Here is a 25,138-nt window from a genome sequence, read left to right as displayed (position 1 = left end):
TAAGGATAGGAATTAAATCTTGTTAACTATTAAACCATGAGTATTCTAAATGTGTGTGTGTGTGTGTGTGTGTGTGTGTGTGTGTGTGTGTGTGTGTGTTTCAACACAAGTGAAGTTCAAAGGACATCTCATTCTCTCCTTCCACCACATGGACCATAAGGATTCAACTCAGGTCATCAGGCTTGATAGAAGGTTCTCTTACCCATTGTACCACCTTTCCAGCCCTCATACTTAAAATCTTTTATTGGACAAATTTCACAAATCATGCTTCATCATGAAATTAGTGACCTCACTTACTTCACTATGTAATTTAGAAAGTAGATAATCAACTAAGCCTCCTGTTCACTTACCCCAACGTTTATATACTTAATAGGTATTGTTTGGATGGATTGGTTGCAGTAATAATGCTCCCATGGTCTTTATCCCTACCCCAATTTATAGTTTTAAGCTATTTCTCTGAGTGTGACAAACACACCGATAAAACTTACTAGGCAAATACAAATATGATCCTCCTGCTAGTCTTAAGAAAATTGAGATAATTAGGAGAACATCCACCTAAGAATGGCTGTTAAATTCGATGTATGAACACAAAATTATCTTGTTTTTAAATCTCCTCTAGCAGGTGTTGTTCTGTAACCTGGACCACATTATGAAACTATCTCAGGTATATGATGTGATATCCAGAAAAATCCAACTGCAAATCTTTGCAGAAGACAGGAACAACCATGGCATTCTTACGTGGTACAACAAGGGAAAGAATTGTGTGGCAACTTCCCTTAAGCACACACATGCTTGATCATGGGACTACTTTATGTTCTTCATTAATCTAGACCTAACATATCTGATGTAACTTTTTTTTCAGAGCTGAGGACCAAACCCAGAGCTTTGCACTTGCTAGGCAAGTGCTCTACCACTGAGCTAAATCCCCAACCCCTCTGTTGTAACTTTATAATCCAAACCAAACTGGGGCTTCTGCCACAACTCCTGAAACAGTCCCTACTCCCTCACAGACTGAGATATTGTGAATTAACCTAGTTAACAGATTTCCATGTACTGTATTTCTCCCTTGGAGAAGTGAGTTTATAGCAAAAGGAATATTGATCACATTTTCTGTTCCTCAACCACTACCCTGGTTCAGATTGTGTTATAAATTTCTCCATTTCATCAGAGAGCTATAAAAAGAGACTATGACTTTGGCCCAATATAGGCTAAATTTGTCTTTTACATGTTGTTTCTGTGTGGTGTTGGAGCCTAAACTCTTTCTGGAGCCTCCCATCACGTCCTTCTATGTGCCCATGCAACTAAAAGTCATCTAATAAAATTCTTACCCCCAAATAATCCTCCTTAGTATCCCTGTTAAATCTGTCTCCAAATTCCTTTAGCATTATATCAAATGTAGAGAATATGACTGTTCTTGACATAGGAGTGTATGAGAATCTGCTCAAAACGTTACTTCTTAGATCTAAAGGAATCACAGCTTGATAAGTGACAATTATTTTCCAAATTGCAGGCTATAAACATTGAGTGGAAAAAGTGGCTCACAGGAAGGAAACTGAGGGAAAGTATCCCACAGAAGAGCCTTATTAAAAAAGTTTTAGGCTCAAGGTCATAAAAACCCATGATAAGATGCTGAAGGGGGGAGCATTAGAGGAGATAGATGCCATGCTTAACATTATGGGATCCTGGAAAGCAACAACTTTCGATTCAGTAAATAGAGTTCCTGTCTCTCCCAGGTTTGGAAAGTTTCAGGAGCTATGTTTCATCCCATATGACCTGGCCTAAGTGCTAGAAGTTGCAAAGCATATGGCTAGGGGAAGAGCTTTTAATAAGAGGTGCAAGGTCACAGCAGCTCCCTGTACTTGGGATTGAGAAAGAGACTACTGGAGGATGTGCCTGGTGTATGGAATAGAGAGAAGCAGCTAGGGAGTCTGTGGTCTGACCTAAGTAGTGATATCTATTTTGTCTGTAGTAACACTGATTATGAACTGTAGAACTAAAAAGAACACCTCTTTAAAAATCCATGTCCTTTCACAGTCTTTCTAGTAAGTAGAAATTTATAGGATTCTGAATAAATGAATATTCCAATAAGAAGCTTACAAAAATAGATTCTGTTTAAAGTCAGACTAAAGCAGGATGCTTTAAGAAGAGATTTCTAGGAAAGGGGAAGGAATTGCAGAAATACTGTTGACTCTCTTTGTCAGTGTTAGTATGTTAATGTACTTTGGGTCACAGCCTTTGCACCACACCGTGTTCAACCACACCCTCAGTAAGCCAATTTAAGAAGTTGAATTAATAGTAGCAAGCAGATAAAGGACATTTATTCACTATAGCCACCTTGAGAAGAAGAACAAAGAGATACAACAAATACCCTAAGTTTTCCTTGGGGTCCTGATATATTATTGAAGTTTAAACAGAGGGCCAAGGACATGCACATCTGAACAGTCCTGGTCAATATGTTGCCCTGTCCACCATTGACCCATCCTTGTCTGGGCTTCCATTTCATCCTATGAGGTAGTCTGGTAAGCTGTAATAACTGTGTAAGCGAATTTACTAGAGACAAGTGACCCTCAGGTTGGGACATTTCCTTCTCCCAGAATGAGATTCTTGGGATAAATTTCCATTTCTCTGGGTTCCATTTTTTCAATATTCTGAGAGTCAGATTGAGAGACACATGTCTCTTTAGAATATCTTAACTTCTCCCAGTTAGAATTTGAGCTTTGACTGCGTGAAGGCAGATGCAGAAAATGCTGTCTGGGTGTTTCCAGGATGCAGAAGCACTTAGCCCCTGAAAGGCTGACCCTTACTGTCAGTAAATATACTGAACTTCAAAATCTGCCATGAAAGCAGCAGAGTGGCCTGAATATGCTTTTAGAAGAGAATGCATCAAGGTTAAATCAGTTTTAGAGATCTCCAGGGAAAAGCACAATTGTGTCATTCCATGCTTGTAAAAGAAGAGTTATACAATATGCTTCAGGTGAACAAAAGAAACATAACTAACTCCTCTTGAACAATTATTGTTAAGGTGACCTATAATCTCAATAGTCAGCACATGATAACTGCTGTTAGAAACACAGTTTATACTGCTCAGAGCTGGTCCCCTTTCTAGACTTCTTTGGATGTGTTCTTAATCACAGTAAATACCAAGATTTCTGTTTCCCACTGATTAGCTAATTAAAGAAAATCTTTACTGTCAAGGAATTAAAGTTAATAGACATAATTTCTTGGCCTGATTAGAGACCAGTTACTTTCACTTCACTAAACAGAGGGAATAAAAACACAAGACTTACTTCTGGCTCTGCCATGCACCTCTGTGCTCAGTCTCAGTAGAGGTTTCTGGACAGTGCTATAAACTCTAAAATATACCCTACTTATACTTGCATGAAGGAAGTGTGCCACCCTAAGCCAACCTCTGGAGGGACTGAGGTAAAGGAAGATAGCTTCACACTGGGGAACACTTTCTTGGCTTTAATAGGAGCATTTTGGGATCCAGAAAGTAATTAATCACTTCAGTCATCATAATTTCTACCCTTTCATATTTAGAGTATCTTTTTTCTGAGCTCTGCCAAGGACATAGTTTGCTTTGATTGCCTTTTTTAATATGCTAAAAGTAAATGAGGTGAACTCAGTCATTGCTATCATTCTCTAAGAAATTATGAAATCCTATGATTTGATGATTCCAAGTAAGCAACAAAAAAGAGCATTCAATTTAAATTAAAATTCTAGAAAATACAAAAAATAATTAAAATAATAGATATCAATAGTGTATGATATGTGAGATGCTCAGTAGTTCAAGCACTTGCCTTTAATCCTGATCATCTGATTCTGATCCCTGGGACTCACACAGTGGAAGGGGATGTGGTGATATTTTCTTTGTGCTCTAAGAAATAAAGCTCACCTGGTGATCAGAGGAAAAAGCCAGCTACTGTATTAAACATAGAGGTCAGGCAGTGGTAGCCCACTCCTTTAATCCTAGCATTCTGGAGGCAGAGACTCATCTGGATCTCTGTGAGTTCAAGGCCACACTGGGAAAAGAGCCAGGCATGGTGGCACATGCCTTTAATCCCAGCACTAGTTAACCATAGAGGTCTGGAGGTCTGTACAGACAGACAGGAAGTGATAGAGCTGGGCAGAAAGCAGAAGTGATGTTGTAGCTCGAGTTTTCCTGCCTGGCCCACAGTCAGGACAAATCTCTCTCACCTGCCAGTCCCACAGCCACTCAAACCCGATCAAGTAAACACAGAGACTTATATTGGTTTCAAACTGTATGGCCGTGGCAGGCTTCTTGCTAACTGTTTTTACAGCTTAAATTAATCCATTTCTATTAATCTATACCTTGCCACGTGGCTTGTGGCTTACCGGTACTTTACATCTTCCTTGTCCTGATGGCGGCTGGCAGTGTCTCTCTCACCCAGCTTCCTGTTCTCTCAATTCTCCTCTCTGTTAGTCCCGCCTATACTTTCTGCCTGGCCACTGCCAATCAGTGATTTATTCATTGACCAATCAGCAACACATTTGACATACAGACCATCCCACAGCATGATGTAGCTGGGCAGAGAGAGGAAGTAAGATGGCAAGGTACAGAAAGGTAGATAGGCATGAGTATACAGGAAGTAGTTCTCTTAGGCTGAGGATTTCCTAGTTGTAAGAACTTGTGATGAGCTTGTTCTTTCCCTCTGATCTTTCAGCTTTCACCCAATATCTGGCTCTGGTTTTTTTTTGTTTTTTTTTTGTTTTTTTTTTAAGACCGTCTAGCAATTTGTGTTACAAGGAGAGAACAGTTTTCTCAAACTTGTCCTCTGATTGCAACTAACACCCCATGGCATGTACATGCCTATATATACCCACCCCATGCACATAAGTAAATTAATTAAAAATGTAATGGATAAAATGGCACATACCCACAATGGAGTACTATTCAGCAGTAAAAAGCAATGATATCATGAAATTTGCAGGCAAATGGATGGAACTAGAAAATAGCATCCTGAGTGAGGCAATCCAGACTCAGAAGGACAAACATATGTACTTACTCATAAGTGGATACTAGGATAACCAGACTGCAACCCATAGCTCTAGAGAAGCTAGCTAACAAGGAAGACCCTAAGAGGGATGCATAGATTGCCCAGTGAAGGAGAAATAGATGAGATCCACATGAGCAAACTGGGGGTGAAGGGGGGTAATGGAGGGCAAGGGATGGGGGGTGAGAACATAAGGGGAACGGGAAGTTCGAGCTGAACAGGGACAGAATGGGAGAGCAAGGAATGAGATAACCATGATAAATGAAGACATCATGGGAACAGGGAGAAACAGGGTGCTAGGGAAGTTCCCAGGAATCCACAAGAATGACCCCACCTTAGATTACTAGCAATAGTCGAGAGGCTGGCTGAACTGGCCTACTCTGGTAATCGGATTAGTGAATACTCTGTCATCATAGAGCCTTCTTCCAGTAACTGATGGAAGCAGATGCAGAGATCCATGGCCAGGTGCCAGGCCGAGCTCAAATGTTATTTCCACTGAGAATTGTAATCCAGTTACATCTTACTGTATCCATTACCTTCTTTGTCTTTTTGCAGTAAACCCTAACAACTGTGTGAAGCATACATATCTTCTGGGTTTGGAAGTCGTCCTGGTTGGCTAGGAAAGAGAGCATGACTGAGGCACTCAGCAAATATAAGGATGGCCTACCCTTCCATATTCAGGGAATTCTGTAATGGTGGCTACCAAAGTAGATGTGTGGACACAGACGCAATTTAGGCTCCAATTCAATTGTTCTTCTAATTTTGTTAGCACCACTACTGTATAAATGAAGTTTGATGGATCTATTGAAGAAACAATGGGTTTCAGCACTAAAGAAAACAGAGATGCTTCAATACATTTTAAAGATGTTTTCTTTTCTCCCATAACAATTTTTTAAAATCTCCTGTGAGATTCTAGATAGCGGTTGTAAAATCTGTTTTTTGTTAAGATGACTTTTAGTAGTCAAGAGATTGGCACAATACTGAAACTACAATGTTGATACTACAATAAAGATCTTATTTGCAAACTGGCACATTCATGGAAACTCGAGGCATTAAAGGTTTTTCAAGCACAGCTGTTTAGACAGTCATGTTGGTGAAAATATATTGGTATAACATCTGAAATTACTAGGAGACAGTCTTACAGCAAAGTCCCAGATCTTCTAGCTTTTGCAGTCTTCTGCTGACTTTCCACAAAGATAAAACCAATAGGCAAGCCAAGTAGACAAGGAAAAGTCCAAAAGGCCTCAACCTTATAGACAAAGAACTACAGGCAACTAAGGAATGCTAAGAATAGGAGAAATAGTCTTCCCCAGAGAAGAGTATACCAACTGTTTATCTAACACCAAATGGTCAGCCCTGGAAACATATACACAAGTAACATTATACAGACTGAGTAGGTTAAATTTAGGACTGTATATGTATATATCTGTGCATGCAATAACAATAAAAAAAAGAAGTCATTTTGAAGAGAGCAAGGAAGGGTATATAGGAGAGCTCGAAAGGAGGAAAAGGAAAAAAGAAATGTTATAATTATACTGTAATCTCAAAAAATTCAAAATGGTTTAAAAATTAATTAAATGTAAGTAATGCAGAACTAGAAAATGATGATTTTGTTAAATATTGGAATCATATTCTGTTGTATATGTACTGTAATGGGGGAGGTATAAAGTCCTAAAGACATGCATGTATATCTTCACAAGAGGAAATTTTTAGAATGGGATTGATGGAGGTAATTTGGAAATAAAAGAAAACAGACAGGCGTCTCCAGAAGCAGAATTGTTCTTTAATCGGTACAACTGAAGGGTCACAGTCTCTCCATAGAGTGGAGACTATACACACATAGAATGGGGCTCTTGAGGTTTTACGGGAAAGAAAAGCCAGAAGTTTGGGGGGTGGCAGAGTCCATCTGGTCAGGCCCCCTGAAAGTGGTAGATACCAATGGGTTTGGTATGTGTACCTCCTCATCAGATGCTTCCACAGGTGTCATCAGTCAGGTCATCTTTCCTGTCCAGAGCTTCTCAGGCCACCAGAGGCTTTTATTCACCCTTCAGACATAATTTAATCAGCACATAAGAGTACAACTAAACAGAACAATGAGACTGAACAATTTTTAAATGAATATGTTTCACAGATAAAGCACAACATGTGAAAAACTGAAATGTAAGCTATGAAGAGTTTGTAGACATGACATCAAGACATCAGTACCCGAGAACAGTATATTGAGAAGCTCTTACAAATGAAGTAAAAATGATAAAACAACTGTCTAAAAAGTGCACAAAGAGAAAAATATTAAAAAGTATGTAATTTCATTTGTAATAATAATCCAAAGAAATGAGAATGTAGATTGAATCCTCCCCACTGGAGAATGTTTAAGAAATTTGAAAGTACTTGTGCTTTATAGAATGTGGTAGAAGAACATTTGCATATTCTTGGTATTCTGATAGTGAAGCATTTGAAGAAGAACCATGAATTTAAACATGAATGCGTCCTATGATGCAAAGTTAGTACTCACCTAAAAGAAACTCTATCACTGGGACATATTTAGACTCACATAATTCAATTTATCACTTGGTTTTCATATTATTAAGAATGTGGAAATATGCAATGATACTTTAAGAGTAGAATTGGATTCATGTATCATGTCTTGCACTGTCATAGATTATATTAACGAAAAGTGATGTTATATGAATCGATATGGATATGCTTAACAATGCTAGTTAAAAATGAAACAGTTTGCAGAGACACAGAATTATTTTATCTCCATCAAGATTTATCTAGCCAAATCAGACTGTGTAATTCCACAGATACACAAACACCTAATGACTAAGGTAACTCTACATAGTGATAAGATACATTAAATTACAAGAAGCATTTACTGAGAAAGCTCAATTTTTAGTATCAAAACATATTAAATCAGTGCCAACATCACATAAAAATTGGGTAGTGATAACAAAGGGTTCATTACCTTATTTCCTTTTTGGTTAATGTTAAAAATTGGCCTTCTAAACAATTAAAAGATAAATTCCTAAAATTAATTTTAAAATACATGTAATACCAAATTCATTGCATTTAGGGAGCAATCTAACTCCTGAAGACCAAACAATGAACCAATAAAATAAATATGTCATTTGATAATATATAAAAATAAAAAGGATTTCAAAACATATGGCAATAAAAAAAGTTAAAATGAAGAATATGCATGCATATAACTATGAAGTAAGAAAATGGTAATACTTTAAGGTAAAAATCTAAAATAAATTTAAAAATATGTAAATATAATAATTGATGAACAGACAAAACAATGCATTAGACTTTATCACAAAAGAAACTGGAACAAGCAATGAGTAGGTGAAACTGTGACCATGAGGTCAGAGTTGTGCAGATACACAGGAATACCATGAACTGATAAGGTTAAAACATCTAAGGCAGCTATTCCTAGAGAACAGGCAAGAGTTGTGTAATTGTCCTTGATAGGAATGAAGATGTTCTAAAGAGACAATTCTGCTCCTCTCTTTGTTATCACACTACTGAAACAATGGATCACCCAGTACCCCTAGTGGAAAACTCTCTAGGAACCTCATGTTGGGTAAAGGAAAAGCCCAAGAATCTGGTGTGAAGCAAAAAGGGAGCTTGCACCCCTAGAATTGATTGACAACTTGTCAGTTCATTTTGCAAGAGAGACAAGAGCTGAGGCATTGAAAATTGACAAGACCACACAGTACCTTGACCAAGACTTCATAAGTATATAATTCCTGCATTGTATTTAAATCTAATACTCATGATCACAAAGACAGACTTGGGGTGTCACTGGACCCCTTTACCCTTCTTCTTAATGTGACCTTATTGAATAAATGCTTTCTGCTTTTGTTTGTGTTTGTTTTCTCTGCTTCTCACTGTTAGCTGTGCTTTTAAGTGGGCTGATGAGAATGAGTCTTCAAGTCTGGCTTATTAGAGCTGCCAGGATCCACAGGCACAAACACCTTCTCTAACTCTAATGAAGGAATGGAGGATAGGTTATGAATTGAGGGTCATACATAACAGTAAAAGACTCAAAGTACATCCATCAAAAACTATGCCTTTCGAACAAACATCCCATGTGCAATGGTGTCATTGGTTCAGTAATATCAGCTGAAAGACACATTTTAAAGAAATGATATTAGTTATATACCCAAAACAAACTTTTATTGCCTTATAATTTGCATTAAAAATAAGCAAATGAGCGGGGCAGTGGTGGCGCACGCCTTTAATCCCAGCACTCAGGAGGCAGAGGCAGGCAGATCTCTGCGAGTTCGAGGCCAGCATGGTCTACAAAGTGAGTTCCAGGAAAGGTGCAAAGCTACACAGAGAAACCCTGTCTCAAAAAACAAAAAAATAAAATAAAATAAAAAATAAAAATAAAAATAAAAATAAATAAATAAATAAATAAATAAGCGAATGAAACTTTTTCTTTCTATGGATGAAGAAAAAATTTGCAAAAACTGTACAAGTCAGAGCACTGGATAATTACATAATTTACAACTCTGAGTCACTGTAAGTGTTATGGATACAATCATGTTCTTTATTAATTAAAATAAGCACTGTCCCTGCCCCAGTTTCTGAATTACTACGCTACAAAAAAAAAAAAATCACTGAGATTACACTGTAATCTCCAGCTAATGAATTAATACAAACTAGTAAATTCTACCTGTGAATTTAGAAACATAAAACATAATCAGTGGCAGAAGAAGGTCTGTTCAATTAAAACACACAGTACTTTGTCAGATAATAAGAACATTTTACATACATGTGAGTATGTCAACTTTACTCAAAAATCATTTCTGGATAAGTTTCCTTATTGCATTTTTCACATCTTTGTTCCTCAGACTATAGATGAATGGGTTTAACATAGGACTTACAAAGATATAAAAAACAGCTACAATTTTCCCTTGTTCTACAGATGTCTCTGAAGGGGGCCTCAGGTGCATGCAGAACAATGTTCCATAAAAGATGGTCACAGCTGTCAGATGGGACCCACAAGTGGAGAAGGCCTTGCGCCTCCCCTCTGCAGAACGGATTCGCAGGATGGCTGCAAAGATGAAAATGTAGGAAATGAGGATGATGGTGAGAGAGCAGGTGAGGTTGGATCCAGCCACCACAAACATGGCAGTTTCTTTGACATAGGTGTCTGAGCAAGCAAGGACCATGAGAGGGGGGTCTGCACAGTAGAAGTGATTGATCTCATTGGGTCCACAGAAATTCAAACGAAGCATCAGAATAGTCTGTATCAGACCATTTACAAAGCCGTAAATGTACTGTGTAGCCACAAGGGAGAGGCAGACACCTCTGGACATTTTGCTAGTATATAACAAGGGCTTGCAGATGGCCATGTAGCGGTCATAAGCCATTACCGCGAGCATATAGTAATCTGTGATCACCAGGGCAATAAAAAAGTGGAATTGAATAATGCAGCCAATAAAGGAAATGGTTTTTCTCTTGGATAAAAAGTTAACCAGCATCTGAGGGGCGACTGTGGTGGCGTAACAGAGATCTACAAAGGAGAGGTGACTGAGGAAGAAGTACATGGGTGTGTGGAGCTTGGTGTCACTTCTGATTAAGAAAATCATGCTCACATTGCCAATCACTGTGATGAGGTAGATGAGTAGGAAGACCACAAAGAGCAAAGGCTGCAGCTCTGATCGATCTGTCAGTCCCAGGAAAATGAACTCAGTCACTGCTGTGTAGTTTTTCTTTAACATCTTGTTATCTTGGCTCCAGAGAAGGCCTAAAGAGGAAGAAATTTTAAGTGTATGATTATTGTTGTGCATGCAACATATCGTCATTCTGCATAACACTGAGTCCTCTTCTTCAAAGTTGTAAATGCACATGGCAGAAAAATGACTCAGGGCTCTGGAGATATAGCTCAGAGGTTACCAGCCCTTGTTGCTCTTGTAGAAGACTAGGTTCAGTTCTCAGCATGATAAGGAGGTGTTTCACATTCCTCTGTAGCTTCAGTGCCAGAGACTACCATACCCTCTCTTCTGCCCTCTGCAGGCACAAGGTACACACATGCTGCACATACATAAATGCAGACAAAATAATATATACGTAAAATAAATAAATCTAAAACAAATTAAAGTGGCTTAGGAATGTGTACTTAATGTTCTAAAATTTCACCAAATATATATGGAGCCGTGTGTGTGTGTGTGTGTGTGTGTGTGTGTGTGTGTGTGTGTAAGTCTTCTCCATGTTTACTCTGTTTTCCGTGAACATGATTTTTTTTCTCCTAAAATGGTCTTTGCCTAAAATGATGTTTTTCTCCAAATATACTTTCAGATGTGATTCACAAAGTGTTAGAGATTGAGAGTTACCTAATTTTCCCTAGCTAATTAAGTTGGGAAATTAAACTGAACATGACACATATCCATGTAATCATTGGATCTCTCTATTTACTCTTCTGAACCCAAGATGTCTTGTAAGCTGTTCCCTCATTTTTCAACTGAAGTTCCTCATCCCAAGTAGCCTACCTCATGATGCTCTCATACCAACAAAACTCTTAGTTTTTAAAAATAAGCTCAGCATCTGCATTTTTTTGCTCAAGAAGAAAAATAATTGTTTTGAGGGAGAGAGCACCAGTCAATATTAAATATTTACATATACAAAATATTCATATATAAACACATATGGCATACATGAGGGAATTAAATTCTATACATATGCCAGTGTACATGGATGTACATGTGCATACATTGGTGGTGTCGCATACTCATGAGGGGCATTATAAATGTCCTGCTAGGATGGCAGGAGATAATGAAAAAATACTGATAAATAAATTTTCAGACCATAATGATTTGCTATACCTTTAACTCAGCCTAACACTTGTAGAAAATTTCAATAGTGCTAAAACATGAATTCTATACAGGTTTCTAAAAGCATAAATTCTATATTCTTTTATAGCATGCTGAAGTAATAATCATGTTGTGAATCTACCTGAGACAATACTGCAGGCATTACCACAGAAATAAAGAGCTCACAGATATCATATCATGGAACACTTCCATTCTCCTTTGATGACAAAGGTCCACATGTATCAGGATTGTAACCTGGCTCTTCCATGATAAGCACAATACCACTGACAGAAAGAAGTTATTTATGCACTCCATAAGGGCTTCTTTTGCATTGCATTCTGCTATTCTACAAATTAGGACTTAGGTTTTATTGGATAGGGTAATAAGATACAAAAGAAAAGTCATATTGGTAAATGAATACTTACTCTGAGAAACAAAGAAGACCTTCAATGGTGATATTGCTAAGCCATTAAAGTAGAATTCAGTTCAACTTATTTTATCTACTAAAATACATACCTCTAGATTCTAAAATTAAGAAAGGATGATTGTTCCTCCTGTGAAAGCAGAGTAACTTTGCAATGGCAACACCGATGTGAAGAAGCTGAATAGTTTATAAGAGCAAACTCTCATAGAACCAATTCCCTGTGGCTCAATTATTGTTTGGAGTAAATTGTTTGGATTATGAATAACCCCTAGCTTCCTGTTCTAAAAGCCTAAATCCATTGAGAACAGTTTTGCCCACTCCACACAGTCATCAGAGATTCAGATCTTCCAAGAACAGTGAACCAAAGGTCTCTTATTTTAGCTTGTGCTAAATATCTTTATTTTTAATTATTATCTGTATATATATACTAATGACTGCTGATAAAGGGCCCAGGGATGAGCCCCATATTTGTTTATCCAATAATAAATGGCCAGTCCTGAAATCATATGCATACAAGCAACACTGAATCAACTCAGTAGGTTGCATTTGTATGTTTATGTTTATGTATGCACTTATAATAGTAATAGTTAAGGAAAAGGGAGGGCATTAATTTGAAAAGGAATAATAGGGAAGAGAAGGGGTTGAAAGGAGAAAAGGGATGAGTGGAAATTTGTTTATTTTTATAATTTGCTTTTGATATAGAGTCCTGACTATATAGCTCTGGCTAACCTGAAGTTCCCTGTGCAGACCAGACTGTCCTACAGACTCATTTCTGCCTGCCTCTGCTTAGAGTGCTGGGATGAAGGCATGCACTACAACATCTGACCTATATATGTTAATTAAAATCAATATTAACAAGTAAATAAAACAAATATTTAATAGTATATTTTTAAAATATAACATACTTTGAAATATTGGCTGCATATTTCAGGGGCCAAAGAGTGGTGAAAGCTCAATTAACGGACTCTGAACTGGCTGTTTACTGATTTTGAGCCTCTCATCTGGCTTTTTTTTAAAAATAGAAATAACTATTACTACCTGTGTATTCTCAGATACAGCCAATCTGATGAGAAGACTCCCTTGTTGTTCTAGGTGTATTCTCTTTTAGCTGATGTTTCTAATTATTTTCCCAACCTGGCATTATGAACTTCACAAGTAATTAAGTTTGTGTTTGATTAGAGCTGACTTTGATCAATAGGAGGAATCAGGGAAACATCAGAAGCAGGATAAGAAAAGTAGCTCTGTGTCCTTCTCATTCTTCTTATCTTAACATGAGCATGCTAAGGTTTCCTTGTCCATACACAGAGAACTCCTCCCCAAGTGTTTCTTGCAGAAGAAAGCATTATAAGATGGTCTTTCCGGCTCAAGCTCTCAATGGCTCTGGACCCAGCATCACTGTCCCTGATCCTGGGGCCTCCAAGTGGGGAATTTTTCCTGCCGTAAGCCTGCTTCATTTCATTAAATTCAGTTTTTAAGGTCACCTTTGTTCTCATTCATTATTAGATCCTAAGCTTAGACAATAGAGCAGAACCTTGCTTTAGTGCCATTCTCCAATCTAGACCAGAGTAACACATGCTACGTACTTAATACATATTACATACAGCAGGGTAAAATTAATCACAATAGCTATTTTCTGTTTTGTTAAATGTTTGAAGTATTTCTGATGTGTCATTGTTAGAGGTTAGAGGGACAAATGAATCACCCTCTGTCTGGGTCCTGATTCGATTGCTCAATTGAGAGTCATATGACAGTCAAATACTATAATTACTGGCAATATGGCAGGCAAATTTGAGTTTGACCAGGTTGCTTAGGAATGATTTTCTCTTCTGCCCTCTGTATGGACATAACCTAGGTACAACAAGACAAAGATTGAACGCCCAATATCAAGTCCTATAATCCTTTGCATAGGCAGGAATGCAAGATAGAGGAACCGTGTGTTATTGGCAGGTGTACAGTTTGGCAAAACATTGACAACACATGAAAACTGTAGAGATGTTCATATATAAACACTCAAAGCAGTAGCACCTTTTCAGAGATACGTATTTATAATTGCATGAAGTATATCAGCAGGATTTCATATCAACAGGGAAGCAAAAATACACAATTATTCCTTCAGAACAGAACAGATGCATATGCTGTGAATAGATGTATATGGACAAGGACTATATGAGTGAAGAGTGCACCTAAATAAATTAGTGTGTAGAAGTCTAACCCTGTGAGTGAAAATACAATTTCAAAAGAGAAATAACCAATTTCCTTCTGTGAAGTTGGAAATCTATTTTATAAAAACTATGTGTGCTATGTTAACTATGTTATATTAACCTATGAACATATAAACAACTAGCTACTGAGGCAATTATACAGAGGGTCTAGAAACTTTCAAGTATTTACTGTAGGAAATTAGGAAACAGAGCCAACCTGGGAGAACTTCTATTTCAAATACTAGAAACGACTGTGACATCATGTGTAAATCTGATAGAAATGACTTAAATTTACAAGGAGACATTTCATATCATATTTTTGTCTGTGAGTAAGCTGTAAATAGTTTGTTTCAAATTTTTAAAAGGTAGCAACATGTTGTGCTGGAAAGATGACTCAGCAGTTGATGCACTGATATACTCTTCCTGAAGATCTGAATTGGAATCCTTCACCCACATGGCAGCCAACAACCACATGTTAACTCCAGTTCCAGGGCATTCTTCATTCTTTTCTGGCGTGCACAGGAAGTACATACACCTGGTACACAAAATCATATGCAGGGAAAACACTTATTTACATAAAATAAAAAGTAAATAATCTCAAAAAGTAAAATCTTGAAATAAAACATGCTAACATTTCAACAATATGAAAATTAGAGAATGGAAAGCCTATGCCTTTGTATATAATAGTATTTACATATATAGGTATAAGAAGAAATGGTTTAATTATTAATAATGCTAAATGAATAGGAAAAGTATGAAAATTTTAATATTAAAATAGGCAAAGGATGGGGACATGTCACAAGAGAAATCTAAAATCGACACACAAATGAGACTGTTAAATATAATGAGTTTTATGCACAAAATAGCTCTACACTAATACAGCTAAAGAATAAAATTACTGTTTATTTGGAAACACCAGACAATGGTGATGAAAGAGGAGAGGAGCAGAGGCATGCTGATGAGAATGCAAGTTCAATAACAGAAGAACACCAAGCCCTGCTAAGGGAAAATTGGCATTTCCATCAAGATCATATGTATAGAGATTCCATCAGCTCAACAAAATCATTTGAAAGGTCTATCTTGCAGTAATAGTCTGAGATATATCTCTGAAAAATTCATGAGTTAACTTGTAAAAAATATTAAAAAGAAAGAACTGACCTACTATGGTTGAGAAATTTCAGGAAAGTACTTTGAAGAACACACACGTAAATAAAGGAGCTTACTGCCACGGCACTGGGCAATTCTACTTTTGATAACATATCTACCATTTTCCATATTGACTTTATATAACAGTGACAGTATCTCCAGCCGATTTTAGAATTATTTTTATCCATTCATCAAGATGGACTGTAATATTTAACTTACAAAACAACACACACTATTGTACTTTGTCATTTATGAGACAGAAATTAAAATTATTCGGTGGCAAAAAGTGATCGGGTAATTTTAAATGCCCATTTTCTTAGAAAGGGTTGTGTAACTCTCAACTTACTTCATAAACACTTCCTTCTTGACGACTTTCCTTATTGCTCTTTTCACATCTTTGTTTCTCAGGCTATAGATCAAAGGGTTTAACATTGGACTTACAAAGATATAAAAGACAGCCACAATTTTCCCCTGCTCTACAGCCTTCTCAGAAGGAGGCCGGAGGTACATACAAAACAAAGTCCCATAAAAAACAGTGACAGCCACCAAATGAGACCCACAAGTGGAGAAGGCCTTGCGCCTCCCCTCTGCAGAACGGATTCGCAGGATGGCTGCAAAGATGAAAATGTAGGAAGTGAGGATGATGGTGAGAGAGCAGGTGAGGTTGGATCCAGCCACCACAAACATGGCAGTTTCTTTGACGTAGGTGTCTGAGCAAGCAAGGACCATGAGAGGGGGGTCTGCACAGTAGAAGTGATTGATCTCATTGGGTCCACAGAAAGTTAAACGAAGCATCAAGATTGTCTGTGCCAGACCGTTTGCGAAGCCATAGATGTACGTGGCAGTTACAAGAGAGAGACAGACACCTCTGGACATTTTGCTAGTGTATAACAAAGGTTTACAGATGGCCATGTAGCGGTCATAAGCCATCACTGTGAGCATATAGTAATCTGTGATCACCAGGGCAATAAAAAAGTGAAACTGTATGAAGCAGCCAATGAAGGAAATGGTTTTTCTCTTGGATAAAAAGTTAACCAACATCTGAGGAGTGACATTGGTGGCGTAACAGAGATCTACAAAGGAGAGGTGACTGAGGAAGAAGTACATGGGTGTGTGGAGCTTGGTGTCACTTCTGATTAAGAAAATCATGCTCACATTGCCAATCACTGTGATGAGGTAGATGAGTAGGAAGACCACAAAGAGCACAGGCTGCAGCTCTGATTGATCTGTCAGTCCCAGCAAAATGAACTCAGTCACTGCTGTGTAGTTTTTATTTAACATTTTATCTTCCTGACATCAAAAAAGGCCTGAAAAATGAAATAAAAATGCATTTGGATTTTTTTCATTTCTGCATACTTCCAATCACATTATCTGATGCATTTTTTCTACTTTTCTCAAACTGTTAACATACGTATCATAAAGCAATATCCTAGTAATCATTTTAATCATTTGACTGATGTTTTGAACATCTAAATTGATAGAGAAATAGTTACAGGTAGCAGAAAGGTAGATAATATATCAGTAGGTAGATAGATAATCGGCAGAGGGATGTTAGATTGATCAATAGATAGATAATAGCTAGATCAGTAGTTCTCAACCTTCTTAATGCTGCAAAACATTAATACAGTTCCTTATGTTGTGGTGACCTTCAACCATAAAATTATTTTTGTTGCTACTTCATAACCATAATTTTGCTGCTGTTATGAATTTTAATATAAATATATGTGTTTTCTAATGTTCTTATGCAACCCCTGTGAAAGGGTTGTTTGACCATCAAAGGCATCATGACTCACAGGTTAAGAACCAATGAGGCATCATGACTCACAGATTAAGAACCAATGAGTTAGATGGACACATAGACAGATTGTAGACAGATATATAATAGGTGGATGATAGAAATTGTAACTATATTCTTAATGATGCTCTAAGATTTTTTTCTGCATATCTTTTCATACCTCAGGTGTCTTTAGGTTGACAAGTGTTTATCACATTTCTTTTTTACTCCCGGAACACAGGGGTGCAAATGTTTTTGTTTTGATACCTACTCCTACTTTTGTGATGGTTTGAACCTTATCTGTGTTTCTCCCAGTTAAATGAGTTTCAGAAAGTGAAGCTATTAAAAATAGCCCATAGCTTCCTGAAATCAAGATCACTTCACATGCCCCTCTTCATTCCCATAGGTATTTTTCAAGCTATTCTTTCCCCCACTCTCATCCACCTCAAGAAACATTTTACCAACAAATATTTCTCAGCTTTCATACACTGCTCAACTTCTCACTTTCTTAGTGCATTTTGCTCATGTAGAAAATAATTGGTGTGGGACAACCAAAAGTGTCTTACCTACTTCATGTATACAAAATGTATGTATGGCTACACTCCATGAGCAATGAACATATGTAGCTGTGGACATACCTTGATGACGTTCACTGTTCATGCTGGGCTGGTGTCAAAGGAAAAAACAGTGTATCTGCAGCCTCTGGTGGAACAGCAGGAGACAATGAGACAATTCAGAGAAGGGAATCTTTAAACTGTACTGACTGTGCCATGCTACCACTGATTCTCATTTTTTAATGTTTTAATAAAATATCAAGCTCAATACAAATCCCTTCTATCTGTCATCAGAAATAATAGCCACATTAACTACAAAATTACGTAGCACCTATACTCTTCTGGATTATATCTAAACATTTGGGTAGAGTGAAAGTGACCATGGAGATCCTCACAAAAATTGGCATCTTCCTTCAGTGACATACAAATACTTATGATGCTGTAGGATACTGGTCCTTATTTATAAGTACAATATCAACAAAAGTTACTTTATAATGTGTTCTATGAATTGACATTAAATATTATTATTTATTACAGTATTCCATTCCATTCTTGGGGACCTTAGAACTATTGACTAGTACAACAATGCACAAAACATATTACCTAAATTTAAAAAAATTCTAATTATTTTATGCTTTTCTTATTTGATGATTATGGGTGTGACGTAGACAAGTACTTTAATGTGTTTATATATTGAAATATTAAGATTTAAAATATTCAATATCTTTCCTCAATTTTCTCTTTACTATAGGGGGAAAGGTAATAAAAGCAATGAGATTTCTGTATTATATAATCAGTACTTTAGGGAAAGGACCTTGCATTGAGAAAAAATAACACATGTAGGGTACTACATGGCTACATCCAAAACATCTGAATGTTTGTGAATGGCATAAATGCATCTGAGCATGCTGGGCTTGGCACTTTTTGAAATTCACTATATGGTGAAAATCTCTCCTACTTGTGCTTCCTGTGTGACTCAATCCTCCAAAGTGTCTGAACCATTGGTCTTTGGCTGTCATAAGAATTGTGACTAATTGGCTTGTGTTAAGTTTCATTTTCAAGTGAGAAAAGTAACTAAATAATGTACCTTCATGAATTGTACCTCTTATTAATTTTTAATAATCAATAAAGATTAGAAACATGAATGTGTCTAGTTTTCCAGCCAAGTGGTCATAGAAATTATGAGAGTATGATTTTATTATAGTGTAATATTGTGAACTTAAAAAAATTACAAAAATTACTAACCACCATTTCTGATAAAGCAAATGAAAAAAAGCATATAATTATGCAGAGTCAGCAGAATGCAACCATGCCCAGGTATCTGCTCTCTACTCCCTGAGTTGAAAACTTAGGTCCTTTTGTTTCTAATTGTATGGCTTGAGCGAACCATTAATATCATTATGTTTTAGTTTTCAAACCCATAAAATCTTTTCATACGTAAATCAATTTCATGTGAGGAAGTTAATTCAGGAAAATCATTTAAGCAATCTAATGCAGCAAATACTTTAAAAGTTTTAGTCATTATGAAGATGAGAGCCAGGGTGTGAGCAAGATTCAGAATCAAAGCTTGGACTCCTCACAGGCTAAGATGGTAGTTTTTATATGGTTATGGATTCATCCACATCTACATAAGTGTTTTCCTTATTGATAGGTATTAATGTTCTCCTTGGTCTATCACCTTTTCCATGATGTGAATATACACATCTTTGTCATTTATCAATGAGTAGTTTAGCCTGAGAACAATAGTATTTCAATATAATTGATTCTTAATTCAGAATTATAGGTTGCAAATCAATTTAATTTACCGATTAAAATGTGTGTTTCTGTTCCAAACTTAAATGAACCATGAATATCCTACCTGAAGAAGCAGTGTAAGATCACAATGGTAGCATTGACATACAGACATTTGGGATTTTATAATAAAATTGTTTCAAAGGCACCAAATCCCTATGGTTCTATTATTTCTTGCCAGGAGTGATTTGTATTATAAACAACTACTGACAATGATAAACTCTTTGGTGACTTTAGTCTCACTGCTCAAATCATAGGAGAATCAAATATCCAAAGAATGGTAAAGCAATGGGACTTATAATTTATTTTTGTTTATGATGAATGTTTCAAACGTCTGTCTTGGGGAAGCCTTATTTCCCTTGGTTGCAGTTTCTAAAATATAATAGCACACAAGAGAAAGAGAGTTTTAGAGTCTGAGAAACCTGAACATCAGTTAATTTTTCTTAGTTTGGGCTACCTATTGAATTCAAAATTGCCTTTACCTTTTCCATGAAAACAGAGAATGTGGTGTCTTTACAGATACTGTATGTGTGGTGACGGTTTAGACTACGTCTTTTGGACCCTGACCTCACCTTCTCCCCCTGTTTTTATCGGTCGTTAGTAACTGCCCCAGTGCCGTTGCTGTGGTGTTTAGCTTTACTCTGATTTCTGCTAATGGGAGGAACCAGTAAGATGGCACTAATGGAAAGGAAAGAGAAGTAGCTTCATGTTTCATCCCATTCCATTTCCGGTCCAACCTCAGCATACTAACACAGTCACAAACTTCTAAGAACTTAGTACTGAGTATATATTGTAGTGGGACCATGCCTCACCATTCCAGGATCCTGTGATAATTCCTCTGTTTCATCTAATGAGTTTTCCTTCCATAATAAATTCCTTTGCCCTTTAAGCAGACTCTATGGATTACTCCCATTAATATATCAGATAAAAAAAATGGCATGGGATTATTTTTTGTTTTCAGCTCTCAAACAGCTTTGAAAATTACACTGAACTGGCTCCCTGCCTCTGTTGATTTAATTTGTTTGGATTATATCTTCAATCTTCTACCATTAATAATTTCTTTGGATTCCTTTAAGCTAAGCAATTTCAGAAGAATTTTCTGTCATACTGTATGCTTGACTTGGGCTGGAGTGACACTCAATAGTTCCTCAGGAAATATGGTAGTAGAGACAATGAAAGTATTAATTTTGTTTTTTGTTAAAAGTTTAGGATATTTATTTGTACATCATGGTTGGGGTTTAAAAGATATGTATATACATATACACTCATATATATATATATATATATATATATATGTGTGTGTGTGTGTGTGTGTGTGTGTGTGTGTGTGTGTGTATACATATATATATTTAATGTGTATTGCCTGAAAGTATGTCTGTATACCACAGATCTTCCTGGCAGTGCCAGAGGCCAGAAGGCTTTGGGTCCCTTGGAACTGGAGTCACAGTGGGTTATAAGCCACCATGTGGGTGCTGGAAGCCAAACCAGGGCACTCTGTAAGAAAAGTATACGGCCTTAACCACTGAGTCATCTCTCCAGTCCCTGAAAATGCCTTGAATTACCTTTATTCTCTATCCAGACTTAATTGAAAGCTAAGCAGGGAAGGCAGATGTTATACTTGCTGACAGCACTGAGGCGTTTTTGAGTTTGACTATGTTCAGTGATGATTTCTGCACCTCTTCTATGAAACAACCTTATTTGATAAGTAAAAATGTTAGTATGGCTACGTCTCCTCCCTTCACTTTTCAGGATTATGGTCAATTCATGTGTTCTTATCAATGACACAGGAAAAGCAGAGAACTTAACATACAAGTAGCTTCAAATCTCATTCTTGTTAACATAGACACCTGATGAGTGCCAAGAAAAGATTCAGGGACAGTTTAAACCATTCTTCTCAAAGTCACTTGATACTCTGTATTCAGCTTTTTATCATGCTATTAACTCCCTAGAGACTTTAGTTTTTTCCATAAACATCTGAGTCATGTTGATTTCCTTGTCCTTTTCTTCCACAGCCATATGTCACCTCCATAATATTTTAATTGCCTCACAAATCAAGTTTTCCTACAAATGTAGAAGAATATAATTATCAAAATGTCATGAAATGCAAAACAAAAACCAATGATGCCTTTGAAAATATCAAGAGATACATTTTATTAAAATTCTGAAAATTTTTATTAATTATTTCTCTTAAAATTTACAATTTTGAGACAGATGTGAATAGAAGTCCATGGACTGACAAAATCAAGTTGTTTTCCTGCTCCCTTTCTATGTTGGATCACTCTCACTCTGGTCCCATACTTCCTGCCTGATATGTTCAGTGGTTCTTGAGTGCCAACTCTTCCTGAACGCTTTCCATAAAAATATTAATGCATTCTTTTTTTTTTATTAATTTATTTTGCAATACAATTCAGTTCTACATATCAGCCACGGATTCCCTTGTTCTCCCCCCTCCCGTCCCCCTCACCTTCCCCCCAAACCCCCCCCATTCCCATCTCCTCCAGGGCGAAGCCTTCCCCACAGACTGAGGTCAACCTGGTAGACTCAGTCCAGGTAGGTCTAGTCCCCTCCTCCCAGGCCGAGCCAAACAATGCTGCATAGGCCCCAGGTTTCAAACAGCCAACTCATGCAATGAGCACAAGATCTGGTCCCACTGCCTGGATGCCTCCCAAACAGATCAAGCCAATCAACTGTCTCATCCATTCAGAGGGCCTGATCCAGTGGGGACCCCTCAGCCATTGGTTCATAGTTCATGTGTTTCCATTCATTTGGATACTTGTCCCTGTGCTTTATCCAACCTTGGTCTCAACAATTATTGCTCATATAAACCCTCCTCATTCTCGCTAATTGGACTCCCAGAGATCCACCTGGGGCCTAGTCATGGATCTCTGCATCCAGATCCCTCAGTAGTTGGATGAGGTTTCTAGCACATCAGTTAGGGTGTTTGGCCATCCCATCACCAGAGTAGGTCAGTTCGGGCTGTCTCTCGACCACTGCCAGCAGTCTGTTGTGTGGGTATCTTTGTGGATTTCTGTGGGCCTCTCTAGCACTTTGCTTCTTCCTATTCTCATGTGGTCTTTATTTACCATGGTCTCCTATTCCTTGTTCTCCCTCTCTGTTGTTGATCCAGCTGGGATCTCCCGCTCCCCCAAGCTCTCTTTCCCTCAACCCTCGCCTTTCATTTTGGAAATCAATATGGCGCTTTCTTAGAAAATTGGGAATCAATCTCCCCCAAGATCCAGCTATACCACTCTTGGGCATATACCCAAGAAATGCTCAACCACACCATAAGAGCACTTGTTCAGTTATGTTCATATCAGCATTGTTTGTAATAGCCAGAACATGGAAACAACCCAGATGCCCTTCAACTGAAGAATGGATAAACAAAATGTGGTACATATACACAATGGAATACTACTCAGCAGAGAAAAACAATGGCATCATGAGGTTTGCAGACAAATGGATGGATCTAGAAAAAATCATCCTGAGTGAGGTAACCCAGACTCAGAAAGACAAACATGGTATGTACTCACTCATAGCAGGATACTAGACATGAAACAAGGATGACTTGTCTGCTACTCACATCACCAGGGAGGCTACCTGGAAAACAGGACCCCAAGAAAGACACAGGGATCACCCAATGACAGAGAAATGGAATGAGATCTACATGAACAGCCTGGACATGAGTGGGGGTAATGAAAGGCGAGGGTTGAGGGAAAGAGAGCTTAATGCATTCTTTTGTCAGCATGTTTTCAGAGTTACCCACGGAACATCTAAGAAGATAATATTTTGATTTGAAACCTAACTCTAGTTGTGTTGTAAGTAAAACAGTACTTAATTACCCTGAATTTTTTCATCTGTAACAACATGTATTATTTCTGTCATAGTACAGTGCTAATGTTAAACTTGCTGTCTCCAACACACACACACACACACACACACACACACACACACACACACACACACACTGGAATGGGTACTACATCCATTTTAAGTGCCTTAGCCACTGGCATATATTACTTGTCACACTAATTTCAAATATTCATCAGAATTAATTACACAAAAAGCGTGAAAATAACATCTGCCATTGTTTGATTTTCTTGATGAAAAGTAATACCAGTCAGAAAAAGCTGCTGTTCCTTCACACAAGAACATTAATCAATACCCACCCAGCCAAGCATAAAGGCAGTAAAACTGAAAAGTGTGGATGATTCATAGTAGATTTGAGGTAAGCAATCTTTTTGTCCAAAATAAAATTAGTATTATCAGAATCCACATCTTTTTAAAAAAAAATTACATATTTGTTTTAAAAAGCAAGAGATTTCATAACATTTTTTTCAAGTATATCAGGTACTGAGCCTATTCACTCCTCGTTGCTCTCTTCTGTGTCATCTTTCCTTTGTAACTAATTCACCTATTCATCCAAAATGGCCACTTTCTGTTTCTATGTCATAGATGTGTGTGTGTGTGTGTGTGTGTGTGTGTAGATAATTTCAACTTATGAAAAGCTAGTTTAGTATTTAAAATGTTGGAATTGATTATTTTTTCAAAATCAATAGTCTAGTTAGTACAAAGCTCATGAGAAAAATCAACTCAAGAGTTTAGTAATTAAAAGTGCAAGTGCAGGGATGTGTTATTGGTTATTTTTTTCTATTCTTTTGCTCTTTGGTCTTTAGTCTTTTGGGGGCCCACCACCCAGCTCACAAATAAATCACACACAGAGGTTTATTTTTAATTATAAATGCCTGGTCTTAGCTTGGCTTGTTTCTTGCCAGCTTTTCTTTACTTTAAATTATTCCATCTACCTTTTGCCTCTGGGCTTTTTCCTTCTCTTACTTCTGTATATCTTTTTTTTTTTCATTAATAACATGGTTTGTTTTATTCAGAGCCAATTATTTTATGCATTTATTGATTCAATTTTTAGCATATTAACTAATGCTTCCATATGCATTAACTGTTTTTATCTTCTTTTTTTTAATTTTAATTTATTTTGCAATACAATTCAGTTCTACATATCAGCCACGGATTCCCTTGTTCTCCCCCCTCCCATCCTCCTCACCTTCCCCCCAACCCCCCCCCCATTCCCATCTACTCCAGGGCAAAGCCTTCTCCACAGCCACAGACTGAGGTCAACCTGGTAGACTCAGTCCAGGTAGGTCTAGTCCCCTCCTCCCAGGCCGAGCCAAACAATCCTGCATAGGCCCCAGGTTTCAAACAGCCAACTCATGCAATGAGCACAAGATCTGGTCCCACTGCCTGGATGCCTCCCAAACAGATCAAGCCAATCAACTGTCTCACCCATTCGGAGGGCCTGATCCAGTGGGAACCCCTCAGCCATTGGTTCATAGTTCATGTGTTTCCATTCATTTGGATATTTGTCCCTGTGCTTTATCCAACCTTGGTCTCAACAAT

The 25,138-nt window shown here is 37.4% G+C and overlaps 2 protein-coding genes across 2 annotated transcripts in view; both read right to left on the bottom strand.

The window, feature by feature from the left end:
* Window positions 1-9,826: 9,826 nt before the first annotated feature.
* LOC128101759 (olfactory receptor 1030-like) lies at window positions 9,827-10,798 on the bottom strand. The gene has a single exon (XM_052725117.1). The coding sequence runs from the start codon at window positions 10,748-10,750 to the stop codon at window positions 9,827-9,829; it is 924 nt and encodes a 307-aa protein (XP_052581077.1). The 5' UTR covers window positions 10,751-10,798.
* A 5,154-nt stretch (window positions 10,799-15,952) lies between these two features.
* LOC128102242 (olfactory receptor 1030-like) overlaps window positions 15,953-25,138 on the bottom strand; it is a 60,913-nt gene continuing 51,727 nt past the window's right edge. The window contains exons 2-3 of the mRNA XM_052725817.1: window positions 18,023-18,086; window positions 15,953-16,917 (exon numbers count right to left, since the gene is read on the bottom strand). Of these exons, the coding sequence (XP_052581777.1) occupies window positions 15,953-16,891 (939 nt within the window). The 5' untranslated portion in view covers window positions 16,892-16,917; window positions 18,023-18,086. The remainder of the gene's footprint in view (window positions 16,918-18,022; window positions 18,087-25,138) is intronic.

Source organism: Peromyscus californicus, unplaced genomic scaffold (assembly GCF_007827085.1).
Source record: "Peromyscus californicus insignis strain IS unplaced genomic scaffold, ASM782708v3 Scaffold_7__1_contigs__length_154581171, whole genome shotgun sequence".
NCBI lineage: Eukaryota > Metazoa > Chordata > Mammalia > Rodentia > Cricetidae > Peromyscus > Peromyscus californicus.
The sequence above is the reverse complement of the archived record's forward strand: the minus strand, read 5'-3'. Positions and strand labels throughout refer to the sequence as shown.